The sequence below is a fragment of the Argiope bruennichi genome, chromosome X2 (assembly GCF_947563725.1).
Source record: "Argiope bruennichi chromosome X2, qqArgBrue1.1, whole genome shotgun sequence".
Classification (NCBI taxonomy): domain Eukaryota; kingdom Metazoa; phylum Arthropoda; class Arachnida; order Araneae; family Araneidae; genus Argiope; species Argiope bruennichi.
In genome coordinates, this window is record NC_079163.1 from 16,545,661 (window position 1) to 16,567,245 (window position 21,585).

A 21,585-nucleotide genomic window follows, 5' to 3' on the forward strand; every position below is an offset into this window, starting at 1 on the left:
TAAACTGTTATCAAATAAATTTAAAAAGGAAGAATTAAATTATGATCTGGTTCACTATATATCTTTGAAATATAATTCTCAAAATGGCGATTTAGTTGTTTTTTATAAGCTATCACTCGAAAGCAAAATTAAAATTCCTTGTTATTGAATCTTAACATGTTTTTATTTTTATTTTTTAATTTCAACTTTTTTTTACTATCTGGTTTTGTTTTGAAAGAGATTAAATTTATCTAATTTCACCAGATCTTTCCTTATTTAAAATCAGTTACGAAAAAACAAAATTAATGATTAAAAATTTATTAATGATTAAATAAATGATTAATTGCAAGAAAATGAAATAATTAATGCTCTAAACTTGTTGACAATAATAAATTATTTGCTTCTGAATAATATCTATAGAAAAGATCAAAATCATATGTATTTAAATACAGACTTTATTTGTTGCTATTGTCTGTTGTTTAAAGGAGGAGAAATAAACATCTCCCCTAAAAAAAAGAAACCTAATGACTTAATTACTCATTATTAACCATAACTCCAAAAGCAAAATTAAAAAAGTTTTTAATATTTAAGCCTCACTGATTCCGAAAAAATACTCTGTTTACCTCGGAGAAATAAATAACGACTCCTATCCAAAAAAGGCAAATTCTTGCTTACACTCTAGCACCTTTCTCAGGAGATCTACTTGTAGTTTCGGTTTACACACTCTCTCCGACTGCACCCCTCACGCCCCTTCTAAGCGCCCTGCCCAGCTTTTATCTCTCCTCCCCCATTTTAAACTCGCATCCTTCTCCGCCTGAAAGCGAAGAAGCGCCCGTCGCGAAATTTGAATTATAATAATAATAGCTCGTGTGCCAAATTCGATTTCGAGCAGGCAGGCTAGCTCACAGACGCACCGGCAGTTGGCGCTGCTGTCGCTTCCACCACCCCTAGACTTACCAGACGACCTCCCGCCTACCCTTTCCCCGACCCCACAATCTCTCTCTCTCTGTCAGCCGTTGCATCAGTTAAACTGGAAGTTAAGTTTTCGGACGCTACTGCTTCACTTTCGCTGCTCCGTCGTGGATTCCGCCTGTCGCCCGACTCCCAGCCCTAAAGCGGCTGCCGTACTCTCCGTTATCGACACCCGGGAACTTTACGGGTGCAACTTTATGCGCCCCGGACACGACCGGTCCTTTGCTTTCGTGCGATAGAACTCGATCGACAAGAAAGTCAAGTGAAACTTTTTTGTGAACTTTTTCTCTTGAACTCCCTCCTGTACTTTGGATAATTGTAGAAAAAAAATTTAGCGACGAACTTTTACAAACTTGTGTCAGAGCGCTAAACTATTTTTTACAAAAACATTTCAAAGTGAGTAGATTGATTTCGTGTGTCTTGTGTGGGAAGAATTGATTTTATTTTGGGTCAAAAAAATAAATCTTCATCAACAACAAGAGACCGTTCTTTTGTTGGTAGGTAAGACGTTTATAGTTCATCAGATCTTCCCTCCCAGCCAAGTGGTCTGAATATTGTTTTTTAAACATCTTCGGCTAGAAAAAAAAATCTCAATTTTTTTTCCTGGTATCCAAGGAGGGATCATCCTTTCAAAAATCACCGTCCACTCTCAGCGGACATCCGTATTTTGTCCCATTTTTCTTCGAGCCTCGTACCCCAACCAACCGCCATTGTGGAGTGCTGGTGCCTAGGTAGCATGGCAATGGTGAACAGCGTGAAAGACTCGAGGTGGCTTCAGCTGGAGGTTTGCCGGGAGTACCAGCGGAACAAGTGCTCACGGCCGGACACCGAGTGCAAGTTTGCCCATCCACCGGCTCATGTCGAAGTCCAGAACGGCCGGGTCATCGCCTGCTACGACTCAATCAAGGTAAGCATTCACAAGAATTTACTGTCTCCCATCCAATGTCCCTGTGTGAATCCCTGACTCCCATAGACTGTAATAATAACCTGTGTAGTTGGTTCAGTGACGAATTTCTGACTAGGCAACTGCCTAGGACTACTAGGCTAAGAAAGGACCGCTGGCAGATCCATTAAAATGATATCATTAGACCATTTAAAAAAATTGTAAAAAGTACAATTATTATTTATTATAAAATAATAGAATATTATTAACAATTGAAGTGTAAATGATCGGATCTTTTATCTTTTTATTTCTTTAATTTTTTTATTCCTTTAATTTATTTTTTCATTCTTTTAATTTATTACAGTATTTTATATGCCGAGCGACTGTTTGAATAATATTGTGCGCGAACATGAATGCCTCGCAGAAATATGATGTAAAAAAATATTCATTTTCATGAAGTTAAAAAATTAACAAAAAATAAGTCATTAACATTTTTATTAAGTTAAAAAGATGGCCATTTATTAATCTAAATTGATTTATCAAAAGGGCCTCATGATGCGCACTGCCTAGGGCTGCAAAATGCCGCAATCCGCCATTGAGTTAATTATTTTATCAAGCAAATCAGATCGAATTTGGAAATTTCTGACTTTGATTTTATTAATTTTAGTAAAGTTTGAGTCCTGTTTGCGAAGTAACAAAAGTATTTGACCTGTTTGCAAAGTATGTGACCTTTACTAAAATTGCCCAAAAAATTTTGTATCTTGAATTTTTCAAACCCTCTATGCTGTAGTTGTCTGTTTATCAAACAAATCAGGCCGAATCTTGGAATTTTGCCGGCAAGAATTTCCAAGTTGCAGGAAATGTCACTGCCACCCCTTTGCCAAAATAAATATGCCTCCTGGGTCGCAGAATTTTACTTGAATGTTGTTACTTGAAGTTTTCCCCTAACAACAACTTTACCTGCCAAGTCTTTGGGGACACTGAACTTGCCCATCAAATCACCACTTTTAAAAATCTTTGTTTTGCATCTAGTCAAGAAAGACAGTCAAAGAATTTTACCCGTACATTTAAAAAATAACGACGTTTGTAAATTTAGGGAAAAAAAAAAAAAAGTTTAAAATACAGTCTAGAAATAAGTAACGATCACTATTCTTCTTTTTTTATTATTTTTAATCGTCGGTTATTCTTAACAGGTGTTCTTTAGTTTTCTAAATTCACAATTTTTCTCCCTATCGGAAAGTGATTCTGTAACTTAATTTTAAAGTAATTTTGTTTGGCATTGGTGCATTAATTGTGTGTTCGAAATTTAAAAATAACTTTTTGAAGAGCACCAACTAGTATTTTTCAAAAAGTTTTGTCTATAAAAATAGAAATTATTAAATTTGAATTTTGTAATTTGATTTTTATTTGTATTAATAAATGCAATGTTAAATTTTAAAGATTTTATAAAAGTAATCTTCAAAACTTATCTCATTAAATAGAAAGCTTGCTGTGAATAAAGTAAAAATTCAAATGTTTGATTTGTAGTTTGAAAGAATAGCAGAGTTCAGCTACAGTAATATGAATAAAAAATCATATAAACTTTGAACTATTCGAAATGCAGACGGCGTTGCCGTAACTTTCAGATCATAATCTGACTAAACGATTTTAAAATATTTTCTCGATTGTTCGAAAGCGTAAAAGAATTGCTATTCTTTCAAGAATTTTATTTAAATCCTTTAACAAAATTCTGTTAAGTTTATTTTTATAAATTTAATTGTATTCTTAAAAATTGAAAGTTGATCATTTACTAGATTTGCTTAATTTTGAATAATTGTCACCGCATTATAATTAGGGCAAAGATAAAATTCACTTTGATTCTTAGTACACTTGGTGAGAAAAAAAAATGTCTTAAAAGACTGCCAATATTGCAATCTGAATTAATAATTATTAAAAGTTCAAAATCAAAAATTTGTTTTCTATTCAATAAGAATCAATAATTTCTCTTAAAATTTTAACATTGGTTCGAAATATTTAAATCTGCATTTGCTAGAATGGTACATGGTTATGTTTCAGAAGATCGCCAGTTTGAAAAATTAATTCGAATTTTTCTATTGTTATAAGAATTTTTTTAAAGAAAATTGCTGAATTTTTCAATTGTTAAAAGATTTTTTTAAGAATTGCAATCTAGTTAATTCAATTAAAATATAAATGTTATGTTTCCACAGATTGCATTTAATAACATATGGGCGTTGTTTGTGAAATTTCCGGATATTTTCAATTAACTTTTCCGAAGATATTATGAAATAGGAGGGAAGAAGGAACTCATCTTTTTCAGCCACTCGCGTACTCACTGAGCCATATCATAAACTGAATTTTAATATGCCGCAAAGTTTTTGAACTCGATGATCATTGCCCGCTTAGAGTTTGCTGAAGTAAAATTACCCCTTTTTTCAAGAATTAAAACTTTCAAAATTCTTTACGTATTCTATCGCGCATTATTCAATGACGAATATCTTGATGGTAGAAAGTATGACGATAGTTACAAATATATGATGCAAGAGTTAGAGTTTACGGAGAAAAGCGATGTTAAATTTTTCGTCCGTTAATGGCGCAGTTGTAAAATAAGAAATTTTTTAGGCAGTTAAACATAAGCAGTTAATATTTTATGAAATTATGGTTATTTAGTTTCAAGCAAATAATTCATCTAACGTCGTAAAATTTTTTAAAAATATCTTAACCGCATTGATGAAATAGCCTGTCATAAAGGGCGAGGCATTTGATATTTGATAAGATAATTTAAAGATTGTCGCAGTTTTCTAACTTGACATTTTCTCATATGACATTTTGTTTGTCGAAAATGATAAGACGATATCTGTTAAGAAAATGTTTCTCAGCTGCATTTATATTTTAAATACATTTTAAATTTCAAAGAGAGTCATAAATAATGATAAAAATAATAATTTCAAGTAGGATACTACGATAACTTTTTTTGTTTTTGTTTTAAAACATTAGCTAGCAAGCAGCTAAGATTTTTTTAGATAATTTCAGAAATGCGTTAAAAACTTCAATCCTCAACCAAGATTAAAAATGTTTGTACATAATAATTACAATTATTACTATTTATGTGTCACAATCGCAGGTTTTAATTTAAGATTGATGAAAGAGTTGAAAAAGAAATAAATTGAAAAGAACAACACATCTATAAAAAATTGTTGAAACTTGTTCTAGTGCATGCATCAATTGATTTTACCGAATCTGGAATTGCTTAATCTACGTCAAAGATTAATGAATTGGATTCACTTGAAGCTGTTATCGTGTCTTTGTTTTATTAAAGTTTTCGAACTCAGGTCAAACAGTCTATTGAATTAATACAAAGAGCCAAATATCTGTTGATAAATGAGAAGTTTCCCAGAAACATTTTCACTACAAGATAGCCAAATTAAAACAAAACGAAACTTGAATGCGTGTTAGGGTGAATACAGTTTCTAAGAACTTAACAAATAAAAATAAATAAACAAATAAATAAAAACTCTTAATCAAGTTCTTTGTTCTTTTTGTTTAAAATTGATATCCGAAAACAAATCTCCGAGAAGTTTTAAGTAAAAGTTATTTTGTATTTTTGTCCAAACTTCTCAACTGTATGTCTTGCATTCTTGCGTGAAAAAAAAGAACAATTTCTGTAATATATGGCTGGTTGTTCTGAGCTGGATTTTCCGCTTAAAATGGATTGTTTTGCCAAAAAGGTTTTTGCCATTTGAATTATTTAGATGAATAATGAAAACAAATGCAGTTTAAGAGAAATAAACTCTTCCGTGCTGACTATGCATTTTAAAGAGAAATAATCCAATGTTTTGACGATGAGCTAGTCGAAAGCACTTAACTTCTCTTTTTGATTTGTTTTATGGAATTGAATTCAATGAAAACTTGGAAATAATGACTACTTCTCTTGTCTTGTTTTCGAAAATTTCGAAAATAACAAGAAGTATTCACCGAGCTGTTCCTGGGCAGTTGCGCACCGTGGGGCGGAAATATTTTTCTTTTAAATGTAAGAAAAGTGTTATTTAAATAATAAATTATTATTTTTATTTAACGAATAATAAAGCAACTCGGTTATTTGACTGATTGCATCAATGAGGAATATGCTTAGTAATTAGATCAGTTATTCAACTTGATAATTAACTAGTTGTTTGAAGAGCGTTGATATCCTGTGATTAACTAATTTTATATGTTGCGTTATTTTTATACAAATTCAAAGATTTCTTGAATATTTTGAACGTGCAAACATTAGGTTCTATTTTAACTATGCGAATTATTAATGCAGTTTAAGGAATTTATAGGCTCTCTTCCTGAACGCAACCCAGGTCGACAGAAAAAGGGGATCTGCACGTTGGATCTGTTAGGCTGTGTTAAATAGACCTAAATACGAACAGCATATAATTAAAAATAATTGGTATATTAGAATAGAATGCAGTTAAAAAAATAATAATCAATATTTTTGTCTGAAAATTCTTCATGTTGTTTAATTTCAATGTACTTTTTCGCTAATGCGCAGAAATATACATTATCTCTTCTGTCGATAAATCTGTGGCTTGTAACTTTATATATGGCATCAACTTAAGATATTTGGCTATTGAAAAATATTTAGAAACGAATAAAAATTAAATTTCATTGACAATTATTCCGAGTCCTAAATTTTAATAAGATGTAAAATTATTTTCATTATGTTTTATTTTCTAGTGTTATAAAAAAAATTCATAAAACTCTTCAGAAAATCTCTAGTATTTAATATACGTTAAAAATTAATTGAACTTAAAACGTAGTTTCATAAATTTGATAAATAGAAATTTTGCTATATAGGAATTTCCATATACAAAATTATATATAGTTGATTTTTCATAATTTTTTTTTCCAATGCACAATTATGCTACGTTAACTTTTTTTAGGGTTAAAAAAGACTTAGAAACAAATAATAGAATTAACAAAAATATCTAACTTAGTATTTAGAATAAAAGAAATTTATTTTTTAAAGATGTACAAATAGCAACGATTTTTCAAAATGGTTGTTCTCGAAACTTCATACTTTTTTATTACGTCTTTAATTTTCATCATACTTTCTACACCTTTTTACTAGGTTGAACTCGTCTTTCACAAATAAAGACTGTCGTTAAAGAATGATATTTCCTACGAAAATTTAAAGCTGAATTGAACTTTAAAATAAATCTCTCGCGCCAAATTTGGATAAGGAATCATAGAAGAGAAGATAAGAATAATATCGACTCACCTCGCCAGTGTTTATTGCGTTTTCGTAAATGACTTCCGGTCTTCCATGAATTTCTGTTGCAGTAAGAATCGATGAAAGAATTGATGATAATCGATTAATGAATGAAATCCATGATTGCTTTTTAATACGCATATGAACAGAGAGAGAGAGAGAGACAGATTTTTCAATTTTTACAATTAGTTTGATTTTATATATAGTTCTGTTTCTAAACATTTTATTCGATTTACAGAAACATTTTCTATTGAAAAACCAAGAATTCTGAAAACCTTTCTGTGTAGCAAATATCGCTGTATGGAACTGCACTGTAATTGTTTTGAGTTCTTGAATTCTTTCAGTCAGGGGATTCTGACCAAGCAGTTTAAAAGAGTATCTAAATTTTAAGACTTACTCATAATATTAATTTCAAGGTATTTGTTCCTTTGAGTTAATGCTCGATATCAAGATGATAGTCATTAAATAATGTGTTGGTTATCACAAAAATAACTATTCATCTTATACCGGAAATTAATGATATATATATATATATATATATATATATATATATATATATATATATATATATATCCGTGCTAGGCTGGTCACCTGACCGGGACATATGCTTTGCATCCCAGGGCCCTTGGTCAAAAAAGCAGATTTAGGCACTGTAGGCTTGGCCCACTTGGGCTGTAGTGCCACTAAGTTTATATATATATATATTTCATTAATTTCTTGTGTTAATGATATATATATCCAAAAATGCCTAAATCTGTCACTGTTTGACTTTATGCAGTGAGCGTTGCAAAGCTAGAATATTTAAATGACATATTTAATGTCCCAAGACTTGATATAGAAACATATATGTGCACAATGTTGTTTAAAAGATATTCATCAGTTACTAATTTTGTTGCCGAATTTGATGCAAAAAGCAAAATATGAGGGAAGAGATGAATTTATTTGAACACATGATAATTGCTAACTTGGAATAAATGCATAATAATAATCGATTAAATGCTTGTTAAAAAGGAACATTTAAAAATTATTATTTTAAGAAAGCTTTATGCTTTATTCGTTCGTTTATAAAATTTTGATTTTTGAATCAATGCATTCTCAGACGACACAGCATTAAAATTGCTATATCATAGGACACTATATATAATTGATTGCTTTCCCATTTTATCGCCTATGAAAATATTTGATTGAAGATATTCACGCCAACAAATATTTTATAAGTAAATTATTTTATAAAGAAGCCAAGAAACTCTTTCCTTTAACGATTTATGCGACATTTTATCAGACATTGATTTGCCCTTAAAACTGTCTGAAGGATTTTATGGAAATTCAACGTAATTGAATGAATTGTTGAAAAATAAATTTACGTGTCACTTGACTTTGACGTGAGCATGAATAGATTCACCTGTCTAATATAAATAAATGATTGCTTATTTGCTTAAAACGTTGAAATTAATTTTAAAAATCGACAACTTAATTTGAATAAAAAATGTCATTAATCTTAAGATTATTTTTTAATATAAAATCGTTTGCATTTAATGCGATATTCAATGAATTAACTGCTTCATTTTATTTATATATAAGATGTAGTAAACGACAATTGGTCAGATTGATTGGTGAAAAGTGACTTGGAAGTTAAATTTTAAAAAAATGGATTGTGTCGAAACTACTTTTTGGAACATTATATTTTTGAAATAGTTTTTGAAAAATGACAAATTCGTTTTTAAAATTTTTATTTGTCTAGAAAAGACTTAAAATATATTACATTCTGTAATCGTAGCAATATATAATTCTTAACATATCTTTTATTAATCAGTTCATAGCTGGTTCCTGAAATTTTAAATGTGATTGGGTTAATAAAACTACCTTGTGGTGGAATGTAGATTATTATTATCACTGCAGAAAGCAACAAGACTGTGTCTTCGGCAACATTTCTTTAATTTTCACATTCACACTTAACAAACACAAAGACAGATCAAGACAAGATATTCACTCACGCAGCTTAACAGAACAGCGCATCATCTCATTTTAATTACAATCGCAATGCACTATGGGGTGGCATATGGGATGGCCTAATCAGGCATCGCCATCTAGTATCCAAAAGAGAAGCTAAGAGTAATGCAACTGCTACAACCTTGTTTTCCTTTCGTCTTTTATTTTCTTTTCGTTTATAGCAATGTAATGAATACAATTCTAAACGAATGTTTCAAAAAGTAAGCATCTTTCGTCAAAGACGAGAATTTGATTTTGGCTTTTGATTTTTATATGTGCTTGTATTTTTTCCACATAAAACTAACAAAATTAAAATCATAAATCCATTGTTGATTGAGTATTGGTTTAGATTGGTAAACCTTATTTTACATTTATTGGCACTCAAGGAGACTTTTATTTAAGACTGTCGTATATGAATCAGGCTTAAAAAAAATGAAGGGAAAAAAAAAGGATTTTGATAAACTTGTAATCTTTTAACCCTAAACACAGTTTAAAATGGAGTATTATTAATTTTTTGTAGACATTTTTTTAAAACTCAGTATATGTGTTGATGCAATGATTTTCTGTGCTGAGTTTTATCTTTTATTATGATTATTTATTTTTACGTTTCAACAGTAGTTTTATTAGATAAGGCTTCTGTAGGCCAACAGTATGAACCACTAAAAGCAACTTTCGAATTGACTTACTTTCAGGTCGAATTAGAAAAGGAACTTAAAATAGAATATGGTAATGTAACCCAAAAAGTTTTCATGATTAGTGGATGCAAGAAAACATTTGCGGATGAATATTATTCATTTCTGATCTTTTGCTTATTAAAACTACAATTTGCCCTATAAGGCGTAATAAAATTTATTTGTTCCCTGAAAAATCTTACGTCAAGTTCAATATTAAAGTTAAAAAAAAAAAGAAAGAAAGAAAGGAAGAATGATTTATGATAATGCAATTTATAGGAATGCTTGTGTTCTGCGTTTCTCAAGCCCAATGCCTTCGTTATGGCTGCAACCAGTTGGCTTTACTGATATATTGAACTTTAAGTTGAAGAAATTACCTGTATTAACTTTACTCATTTAAATCTTTTAAATGAAATTTCTAAATGAATCCTATCAGAACTTCATAGTTTATTGAAATTATTTTCACTTATTTATTTAAAGAAGTATCAGGTTTCATCGTGTCTGTCTAGAGACTCACGACTCACCAAAAACAGAACATCGAATAGCGTGGAATCACGATCAAGTTAAACTTGCGAGGAAGGTTCTTAATATTGGTTTGAAAACAGTCTACTTGTTTGATCTAAAAGAAATGTTCGGTGATTTCCTTGATTTGATGATCATTTGATAATGATTTATCGCTCATTGTCATCGAGTGGAAAGGAAGTAAGGCTTGGAAAAATAGCGTCTTTCCCACTTCCAAAAGTATTCACGGCGTTCAGCAACGTTTTAATGCTTCTTGTCTTTGTGTTGTTTGTCAGATTTACTATCATTAAAAATAAAACTTATTGAAGTGTACTTCAAAATTAACAAGCTTTCCTACAGTATTTTCATTTATTTATTTATTTTCTTCATAAAATCTTTAATGTCGTATTATTTTTAAATACCGTTTATTGAATTTTTGATTCTTGTCAAAATTTTATTGTTGTTTTATTTTTGAGGTTTGTGGCGTGCAAATTTTATTACGCCTGTTCATGCTTTATGTATTACTTCCGCTTGAAAGGAGTTTGCAAATGCAGTCTTGGACCAAATCTTGCTTATTATTGATTTAGTTTCAAAGAATTGCGTTTGATACTGCTTGCTCTTAGACCATTTTGATAAACAATGTTTAAAACTATTTTTTTTTTTGAATGACTTGTTACCAAACTTTATAAACTAAAATGTCATATGAATTAGTTTAGTGTGACTTAGTTTAATATTAAGAAAGTATTATTATTATTATTTTTTCTGAAATACATTTTCAACATATGTCAAGTTTTAGATTCATATTTTCTAAGAAATGACTAATAATATAGCATTAAATTTTTTTAATAGGCTTACTTTATAAAATTTATATCGTTGCAACTACATTGTCTAAAGGAATGATCGTTTATGAATTATATTTCGTTAACTTTCGTCCATTAAATAAACTGGGAAAATTCAAATTATTCAAACCGATTCTGGTTCGTTCGAAAAACTCTTTTTGAAATAGAATGCGATCTTAGAACTGCTTCACCTTAAATCACAAATATGAATCTTTTAGTGTGACTCATTTATGAGGGTAGAATAAAAACTTTCTCATGATGATTCATTGAGAAATGACTAAGAATGGGGGGGTTTTTTATAGGTTTTTGCACTGCGTCATCATAATGTTAAACTGATGCTAGACTGCCGTATACTAACTAATACATAAAAATCAAAATCAATCATTAGAGATTAACTTTATGTTCTTTAACATTAATATTCTTTCACACTGGTATTGTTGCTTTGCTTCCCAGTAAATTTTAGTTAGTCTGTATAATTTTGTTATTAATTTTCGCGATGATGTAAGCAAAATAGCGTGAAGGATAGTTTTCTTTTTCCAACTTAACCTCTCATTTATTTTAATATTTTGTACTAGAGTAGGAAAATGTGAATAATTTCGTCCTAACGCTATGATTTTATAAGCAATTTTATTCTTGACGGAGAAAACATTTAATTATAGAAATACACATAAATTTAATCAGTTTAATCAGCAAGTTATTAAGGATTAATTAATAGTTATATTAATTATTATATTATGTAAACTTAATAATTATGTTAAATGAATTAATATTTCAGTTATTAATTGTGCGATAAAATTATGTCATGGCTTCTTATATCTAGTTTTTCGCCTGTATTTAAACATGTTTTACAAATTTAACGCGTCATTTATGTTCAATGATTACTGTTCGGGACTATACTCAAAGGAGTAATTAGTTACCATTTTCATTGTCTGTCAGAATTGATTCATTTGATATATATTAAAGCTGGTTTTAATATAAATCACTAACCAGTCACAGGTTTTACCGTCTTTGAGAATTAATTTATTTGATATAATTGCTCTACAACTTCTCACTTGATTATAAAAATTACCGTATTATAAGAAGACGAAGTTTAAGTCATACAGATTTTTGATTATAACTATATGCGATTTAATACTTATTATATAATTTTATGTTTGCCTATTCTGAATTTAATGCAAAATGTTTAAGATAGTTATTGTGTTTCACGGTGAGTTATCAAACAGTCATTAGTTTTAAGAAATTTCACTCCGATTTAATTCAAACAACTAGCTACTCAACTAAATCTTGATAACTTAGTATTAGGTTTCTGCATGAATTAAAAAAAAGTATTTAAGCTGGACATTTTTTTTTCCCTTCAGATTTATTTGTAAGAAATGTATAAATAATTTACAGAATACATTTTTAATATGTTTATCCGTAAATAATAAGCACATCAGTTTTAAAATCTGAATTTATTAAGTAATTGTATTTACACTGTCACTTTATTCCCGGCAATAGCAATGTCTGGAAATTGAAAACCTCCGAATTCAAGAACTCCGACAACGCACTGCTCATTGATCAGTTTTTAAACATCCATTTGAAAAATGGAAGCTAATTTTTTTAAATTCTATTAAATATTGTTTGGAAGCATTGTGCAATAAAAATAAAATCAAAAACTTCTGAGTAATATTGACTAATCTCACTTTGAATAACATTAAAAAACTTTTTTCATCTCAGTAACATTGAAACGACTTTGTTAACTTCGTGAAATAATTAATTCAAATGATACAAAATATCAAAAGACTGAAATATTTCCGCAAAAAAGTTCATTTTATTGAATAATCGAAATCTGAATTTATTTATTGATAACTTACCTTGTGATATAATTGCTTTGAATACATAAATGAATTGAAACACCTTGCATTTGTTTTGGCGACAAAAACTTTTCAGTAATACGAAATTAAATGTTGTGTTTAAAAGAAAAATATTTTTTCTCTATTTTTTTTATTTCTTTCTTTAGAAAAATATTTTTTCGTCATTTTCCCCCCTTGAAATTCGCAACTTTCTTTGGCTTACAAGATTCTTCTTTCGTTTATCGAATACCTCTCTGAATTCGAAAAACACATTTCTGGCATTATGTCTGTCTGTGACAAAGATGACTTAAAAAATCTTTGAGTTAGATTTATGAAATTTGGCATACTGTCTTTACACCAAGTTTGTAGATTTTTGTCAAATTTTGAGCAATATGATTTTGGAGAAAGGATGTCTGTGCGGTTGTTCGAATATAATTTAACGTAACAGTTACAAAACGATTTACATTGATTTAACACCTATAATGTAGAAACTTTTCAATTTTTGTGGTTCGCAACCCAGTAACATGACCACAATACAAAAGCAATCGCTCGTGTAGTGCAGCTTGTTAACTGGCATATAAGCTTTCACCACAAATGTATCAAATGTGGTATGCGATTTTTGTGATCACATGTGCAGTTCTGTGTCAGTTTTTTTATTTCCTGTCGGCTGGGGAAAACGTGTCTAAAACACAGATTCGATTTTCGATAGATTTAGTAAAAATGCTAAATTCACGTCAAAGGTTAAAATGTCATAACTGTTGTACGTCAGTGCCATGTAAGGCATTCTTTAGAATAAAACTTTTACTAGAAAGTATGCGAGAATGTTTTAAAAAGACCACTCCCGCTGGTATTATAATAATGAAAACCAATGTTATAATGTTTCTGATATCGATAATCAAATTTATATTTAAATCATTTTATTAAAATTTTTATTTCAGATTACACTGAAAAATAAAGTTAGATAGCATTCGATAATTATCTATTGCAATGCGATATAATATAACACAGACAAGTAAATCGTTAAAATATTGAAGGCAGTACTTTATTGTATTATTGTCTTCAATCATTGATATTTTGTATGAGTCACGTCATTGATATTTTGTATGAGTCACGTCATTGATATTTTGTATGAGTCACGTCATTGATATTTTGTAAAAATTAAAAATTGACGGTAAATACAAAAAAAAAAAAAAAAAAAAAAATTAGTTGGAAAGCAATAAATGATACAAAGGGAAAGCAATAAATAATACAAAGTATCTTTATAACAAGATAGTTTGTATCATTATAATGATACAAAGTGTCTCATGAGAAACTCTTCAAATAAATGAGTTCGTAAAGTAAAAACAGAAACCGAATTATATTTCATCAGAAACAAGGTTTTAATTTTTAACAGACACAGGGAACGAGGTTTTCAATTTAATACCATGAAACACATCATTATCGGCCATTTTCTTCAAACTCTATATTGAGAAAAGTTAACTTAAAACTTAATCTAGTATAAATAATATGTCTGTCCTTCTCTTAATTTCTTTCCTATGTCTGTCTGATTTCTATCTAAAAATAACTAACATTAACTTTAAAACCGCCGTCCTTTCTTAGTAATAGTTTATTAACAGATTGTTAAGAATGAGATTGATTTAAGAAAAGAATTAAGGAAAATAGCCTTCTTCTTTTGTACAGCCGACCACACCGCCGCCATTGAGCAAAACAATATCGACAGAATTTGCTAATGACAGATTACTGGAAAATAGACTGTTAAATAAAATTAATATGACCTATTAATTAGATTAGTTATTATTTAATTAACAAATCATAACACTTCTTTATGATTTCAGGGAAGAAATTGAATATTTCGCTTTTTGTTTCATTAAAAATTTGCCAGGAGCTTATGACTTTCTTTTGAGCTTAAAATATTAAAATATTTATATCTCTAAATAATAAAAGTAATTAAGGTGATTGCGAAGACTATATTATGTGGTCAGCGTGCTTATTAAGTTTCTTTTAACTTATGAAAAGATAGCAACTCTAAGGAGAGATATTAAAATAGCTTACAATGGATAATTACAAATTTATTTGTTGATAAGTATACTTCTTTCTGTCTTACAAATGGTAAAGTGAATTCCAGATTCGATCAGGCTCGAAGTTGTTAGTGGTTAACTTGTTAAGTTCAATAATGGAATTTAATTATTTCTAATTAAGTTTCATTTATTAACTTTATTTAATCTCTTAAGTTTCATATAATTGTTTTCCAAGGCTTCGTAGATTTTTTTAAAATATCATGTTTCACTTCAAAATGATTTTTATTTTAACTTACGATAATGACAAAACATTCTCTCAAAATTCAAAATTTCCATTCAAGCTTTATTTAAGTTGTAGTGTTTTCAAAATGTATTTCACTTTAAGAAAAACAGTAAGAGCATTAGTGGCGAATTTCGATATATATGTATATGCATAATTTTAGGCTTCAAAACAGTTCTTTTTGAAAATTAGAGTTGTGTCATAAGTACTCTTAGCGTAGTGAGTGGATTTCCGTTAGTTTGTTAGAACTCTTGAAGTCATAGGTTTGAAGATGCAATTCTTCTGGAAATCCACAGAGCCTCACTACGGCAGGGGCATACGGGGAAGTTGTCTCAGGCCCCCACATCAGTGTGGGACCCCAAATCGAATAGAACTTGTCAAGTTCTATGGACTTCCATGCACGGTTCTTCATTACTAAAGTAGTGAAGCAGAGGAGGGGGGGGGCTAAGAAGTTTTTGCCCCGGGCCCCAATTAGGCTAAGTTGGGCCCTGGAAATCCACTTTTAACGCAAACCTGGAATACGCCTAATCCAATGAGGTCAGATGTTTTGCTGTTATGGCGTAGCAGTTTGAAGACAGACCACAGCTCAAAAATTGTATCGCCATCTCAACAAGGTTGAAAATCACAAGTCTCATCTCAAAATAATTTTCATATAAACTAGGCGAGTAATCTTACTTTATTAAGATAAATTATCGTCATGATCAGAATTTTAAAAAAGCTTATAGTTTAACAGTTTATGTTCTCAAAAATTGCCTAAATTAACTCTAATGGTCATGGTTACAAAAAGTTGCTTGAGTTATTTTTAGAAATAAAGATAATCAAGTTATAATTCGGCAAGACAACGATCATGGAAGAACTATATAAACATCTGGAAATTTTCGCTTAAAGTTAAATCTCATTAGCCAAGCGTGAAATAAATTTAGAAGGTTATCAGAAGTTTCTATTTAAGCATTCACATTTTTCTTTACAAGCGTGCGATATTTTTCAAAGAATTCTACAATACACACGTGGTGAGAAAGTTTTTAAAGCGTATGTAACGGCGAAGAAGTTGACATATACCAGTCATTGTTTTAGTTGATCACTGACGGTTGCTATTGAAGGACACTTCTTCTTCTTCTTTTTTTTTTTTACCTCATTTTTAATGCCAGAGATATGAATTTCATTCACTCTTTATTCAAACAAATTCTTCTTCCCGAAATTGTACGTGTTAGTATTCCATAAATTAATTTTATTTTTGAATTACATTAAAAATTTCTGAACCTTTATGCTAATGATGCTATCCAGATTTGCTTCAATTCTTGACCAACTAAAAGATGTTGTGCTATTTCATTTCAGTTCAATTTATCTTAAGGGGAAAATATTGTTATTAAAAAAGAAACATCTTTTCAGCTTTATAAAAAGTTCCCCTTGAAGTATTTTTGAAGATATAGTAGCCTTTTTGAAAAGTATGTAATAACATTTATGTAGCGTGTGTAGAAAATTCTTTACTTAGAATGACTTAAGTTTGGTCATGCTGAACAAACTCAATCCTTTTCAAAAATTTTATCATGACTTTAATAAATTCAGAGTTCAGTATAATCTTTTCCCATCTGTGTATCATTTTAACCACAGAAAAACATTTTTTCGTTTCCTAAAGTGTATGCAACTAGAAACAAAATTTAAAAAAGGATCAATTAGTACCAATATATAGCAACTTAATTTTAGTTCCAAAATCAAATTTCTGTTCATTTCTATAACATCATGTACCTACGGTTTTATTTTTTATCATTTTTTAATTTAAGCATCTATAAATTTCCTTAATGATGCTGCAAATTTTGCATAAAAATATGAACTTATAAGGATTATTTAAAATGTAGTGAATGTTGAAGTCGTGTCTACTGTGGTATTATTGTCCTTAATTAAACAAATTAACAAGTCTTATTCTTTTTGATTTTAAAATGAGATAAAGAATCAGTGAACTGTTTCAAAAGCAAATTTCTAAGTTTTTATTTTCTTTCGATAGGTGGCAACTTCTGCTGAAACGTTGCAAAAAATTGTTCGATTTTGAGATCAAAAGCGAAGTAACTGTTTTTTAAAATATTAATTCCCAGTTAACAGTTCAGTTTCTGCTAACAAAAGTTTTTATTTTAAATATCAGAAATGAGCAGACTGGAGCATTTGGTTAGCAAAAGTCGATCAAATGACATCACATTCTTCTGGCAAACACAGTCTTGCCCATCGTCTAACTGCATATTGTCTTACGCTGTCTTTAATTATTTATTTTTATAATTAAAGACTTTTATTATTTGTTTTTATAATTAAAGACTTTTAATTATTTATTTTTATAAGATATGCAATGATTCCAAGATTACAGTGGCATGGTACATTTAATATGCTTCACGGGTGCAGGAATTTTCTTTATTAACTCACAAAATTAAATTCTCTTTATAAATTTAGGAATTGAATATTTTCTGAGAACTTTAGGTACCTAAAGTATTTTGAGCATGAGACACAGAATACAGTATGAAACATTTTTGAACATGAGACACAGAATACAGTATGAGACATTTTTGAGCATGAGACACAGAGTTATATCAGTTTGAGACATTTCTGAGTATGAGACACATAGATCAGTATGATACATTTTGAGTATGAGACACAGAGTTAGATCAGTATGAGACATTTTTGAGCATGAGACACAGAATTAGATCAGTATGAGACATTTTTAAATCAAATTATTTAAAATTATGTTAAAAATGATGATATTTTAATGACGTTTAATTTCGGTCAGTTAAGTGAAATTGCATTATTTCTAATTGTAATAGTAATCTTTCAGAAAAAATAGGTTTACATTCCACTTGAGTCATTCATAACTATTACTGCTTACAAATATTATTATTATGCAATTCTTCAAATGTTTCTTGAAAATAGTTTTCTTGAAAAGTTTTCTTTCCTTTATCAAATTATTGCTATATTTCAGTCGCGCAGTTCAGAGGAATTCAGAATCTGCATCGGAAAGTTTCAGTCGAAAAAGATGCAGTTATTTAACTATGCAACTGTATCTCTCCCCCCCCCTCTTTTTTTCGAAAAGCATTCCTCTGGAGGGGAAACATGATCAGACGGTAGTCCAGCTGTGCACTTATCTGTGCGTTCATGTGTCACGTTAGGTCTCTATGTATGTATGCTTCGATATTGGCACGAGAACTTTTCTGCTGTTTTGAAGTTCATTCTTGTTTTGCTTTTAAAGAGAGATGCAGAAAGTGTTTTCTTTTCGTTTATTTATTTTTTGGTTTTTTTTATGTGTCTATCTGTTTCCTATCTTTGTTGATTTTGATTACAGAAAACGTCGAATTTTATTTATTTAGTTTTACTTTAGTCTGACATTTCTATCAGTTTCGTGGTATTTCATTGAGGGTTGTGTTTATTACATAGAAAATGTTCAGTTAAAATGAAGACTTTTCTCCTCAATCCCATCTTTTGTTATCGCTTTTGTTGGTGAAGTCTTATGGTGTAGAATCGTTGTTTGTTGGTGAAGTCTTATGTTGTAGAATGGTTGTTTTGTTGGTGAAGTCTTATATTGTAGAATGGTTTTTTTTTGTTTTGTAAAAAAATGCAGTATTTTTTTTATAAACTCTTGGGCTTTGTGAGCAGTCTATTTCTTCATACACGTATCATTTTATTCAATATGAAGGTAAAATTAATAACGAGTCATAATTTATTTAATGGTTTAAAGAGATGTTCTTTTATTATTATTATTCTTTTTACGAATCCTATGTTTAAGAATCTTAATTCAGAATTACATTTCTTCGTATTGAGTGACGGTTTATTTAATATAATAAAAATGGTCTTATTTAATGTATTTACACGACGCATTATCGTATATTTTAGTAAGTTTGCTTTACGAAATGACTTAACAAGGATAAATAATATCAAGGGCAAATCATTATTATTGCTTTTACCTTTTTCTGTTATTAGTCTTTAAAAAGTGAATTACACACTGACATTTCTTTTTCGCAACCTCCTCCCCCCCCCGAAAAAAATGGGCTTCGAACAACTATACTGCCTTTGCTATTCCTTGCCGTTTCGCCTAAACAATGGTCATATTATTTATTTTTAAAATTTTAAACTAGTCTTTGTGTAGATGAAATCTCTCAGATTGACTTAAAGTCGAAAACTACATTTTTAACAAACCCACAACTGCGTTCCTGTTTTTAACGTACTTCCGTCAGGTAACACTTTAATAAAATATAATTGGTAATTAATGTAATTTGTTTCCCACAAGTTACACTTTTTTCTACTGTTCTTCAGGTTTCTTCAAAACTGTAAAAAGAAGAACAATACAGCAATACTTTTTTAGATTAAAGAAGAAGTGGCAATTTTGATAGGACAACTAAGAAAACTATTATAATGACAACTGATAAAAAAATATTATGTAACTTAGTAAATAAAAATTCATTGACTTCATCGTTGTAATTTTAAACCTGATTTATTTTATTTTATTTATCTTGCTGTATTAACTAGAAATGGAACTAATAAATCAGCACTATAACTATTATTTATTTATTATGACTATTAATAAACATTCAACATGAAGATAATCTTGTCAGAAATTGATTGAGGATTTTAATGGTAACGAGACTATATTATCTTTGAAATATTAAATATGTCGTCACTATTATATCAAAATATCTGATATCAGATTTATCTAAACTTTATCGACACAAACTCTTGTATATTGCACTTGTTCTCAAATTCTTGGGTGTGCTCTCTGATTTTCATACGTTGTCGCCCCATGTCATCCCATAAAATGCCCCATATCACCTGTGGTTTCGACAATTGTATCAAAATTTCGTCTGCTTTCCTGTGTGATTTTTGACATACGACATTTTGATCCAATAGAACATCGTAAATACAGAGGAACTTCGATCGTCGGATGTTTTTTCAGTGTTCCGCTGAATTTATGTTTTAAAGTTTCTTCATAATCTTTCGAAAAAACAAAAAGTTTCCAGAATGGTATATTTCATTTCTGTGCCCATTTAATTATGCAGCAGTCAACCGAAACTGCTGCTTATTCCAATCGTGTTGACTGACCTGCAAATTCATGAAGCCCATAAAAGCGGCAGAAAGTGAAAAGTGAAAAAAGAAAAGGGAAAAAAGCAACTTGCATCATTATGAAGGTTTGTTGCAAACAATACAATTATCAATCAAGTGGAAGCATCCTTTTTGTCTCGTAGCTGTTTGCGCACACACAAGATACTAAACGAGGAGTGAAAATTCGAGTCAAAAACAGATCCAAGAAAAGTTTTTCCCGCGTTGAACTGTAGGGTACTCATCCGCTCGCTTAATTAAAGCCGCGTTAATTAATGTGTAAAATTTTTCGAGGAAGAAAAATTGAAGTAGGAATTTTTCGCGATTAAAAATGTCGCTCTGTTTTCTTGTTCTCAAAGCGTGGAAATCTCTGGGATTCTTCATATTTTTTCCCTCGTTGCTTTTTTTTTTCCCCGTAAGAGTCCATTCGAAACGGGAAGTCTACACGTTTTCAAGGATAACACGCTTCATTGTAGTGCTTCCTAGAAGGATGACGTAAGAGGGGATTTTAGATGGCCTGCGTATGGAAAGCAAAAGGATGACGTCACTTCATCTTTTAGCCAGACATCAGTAGCTTGAGATCTCGGAGAAAGGGAGGAGTGGAGAGTTGAGTTCGCTGACTTTGATGATTGATGCAACCAGAAAAGAGAGACGCAGCTTGTCTTCTTTGCACTTCTCGGTTGTACTAGTTCAATTCGACGACTATCACTTGAATCAGACCAGCCAGCTGCCACAGATTTTGCACGAGGGTCATTGTAGCAAAATCTTGGAAAGTATAATTTTTTTTAAAAACAGAACGGTTAAAAAATATTGAAACGAGAAATGTAGGAAGCAAGTTCGTTGACTTAGATGACTTATGATGCCAGAAAAATTTTGGAATTTGTTTCGTGATGCAGTTATTTCTTTTTTGCGATTTTCACTTTATTCAGACATGCAGTTATTTCTTTTATGCGATTTTCACTTGATTCAGACATATTGGTTGGTATGAATTCTACTTAAAATGACCAAATCTAGTCACTATATTAAAATCTAGGAATACTGTGATAGGAAACCAGCCGAATAATAATAATAATAATGAGAAATATAGAAGCCGTAAGTTCACTGATTTTAGAAGTCTGTTATATCCAGAAAAGGACTTCAAATTCGTTATTTATTTTTATATTGTTTGTGTTACACTTATAAATTTTTTGTAATGTGAAACAACTGTACACAAGTTTCCTAAGTTTGAATTTTTTTTTTTTTTTTCATTTTTAATTTCTACAAAATCGGAAATATATTACCAAATTTTTGCTGTTGTAAT

The 21,585-nt window shown here is 30.0% G+C and overlaps 1 protein-coding gene across 4 annotated transcripts in view; it reads left to right on the plus strand.

The window, feature by feature from the left end:
* The first annotated feature begins 968 nt into the window (after window positions 1-968).
* The window catches only part of LOC129959967 (muscleblind-like protein 2), a 463,947-nt gene continuing 443,330 nt past the window's right edge, over window positions 969-21,585 (plus strand). Inside the window, exon 1 of one of the 4 annotated variants that reach the window (XM_056072902.1) lies at window positions 969-1,858. In XM_056072902.1, the coding sequence (XP_055928877.1) occupies window positions 1,688-1,858 (171 nt within the window). In that variant the 5' untranslated portion in view covers window positions 969-1,687. The remainder of the gene's footprint in view (window positions 1,859-21,585) is intronic. The other 3 variants (XM_056072901.1, XM_056072904.1, XM_056072903.1) reach the window with 3 other exon arrangements.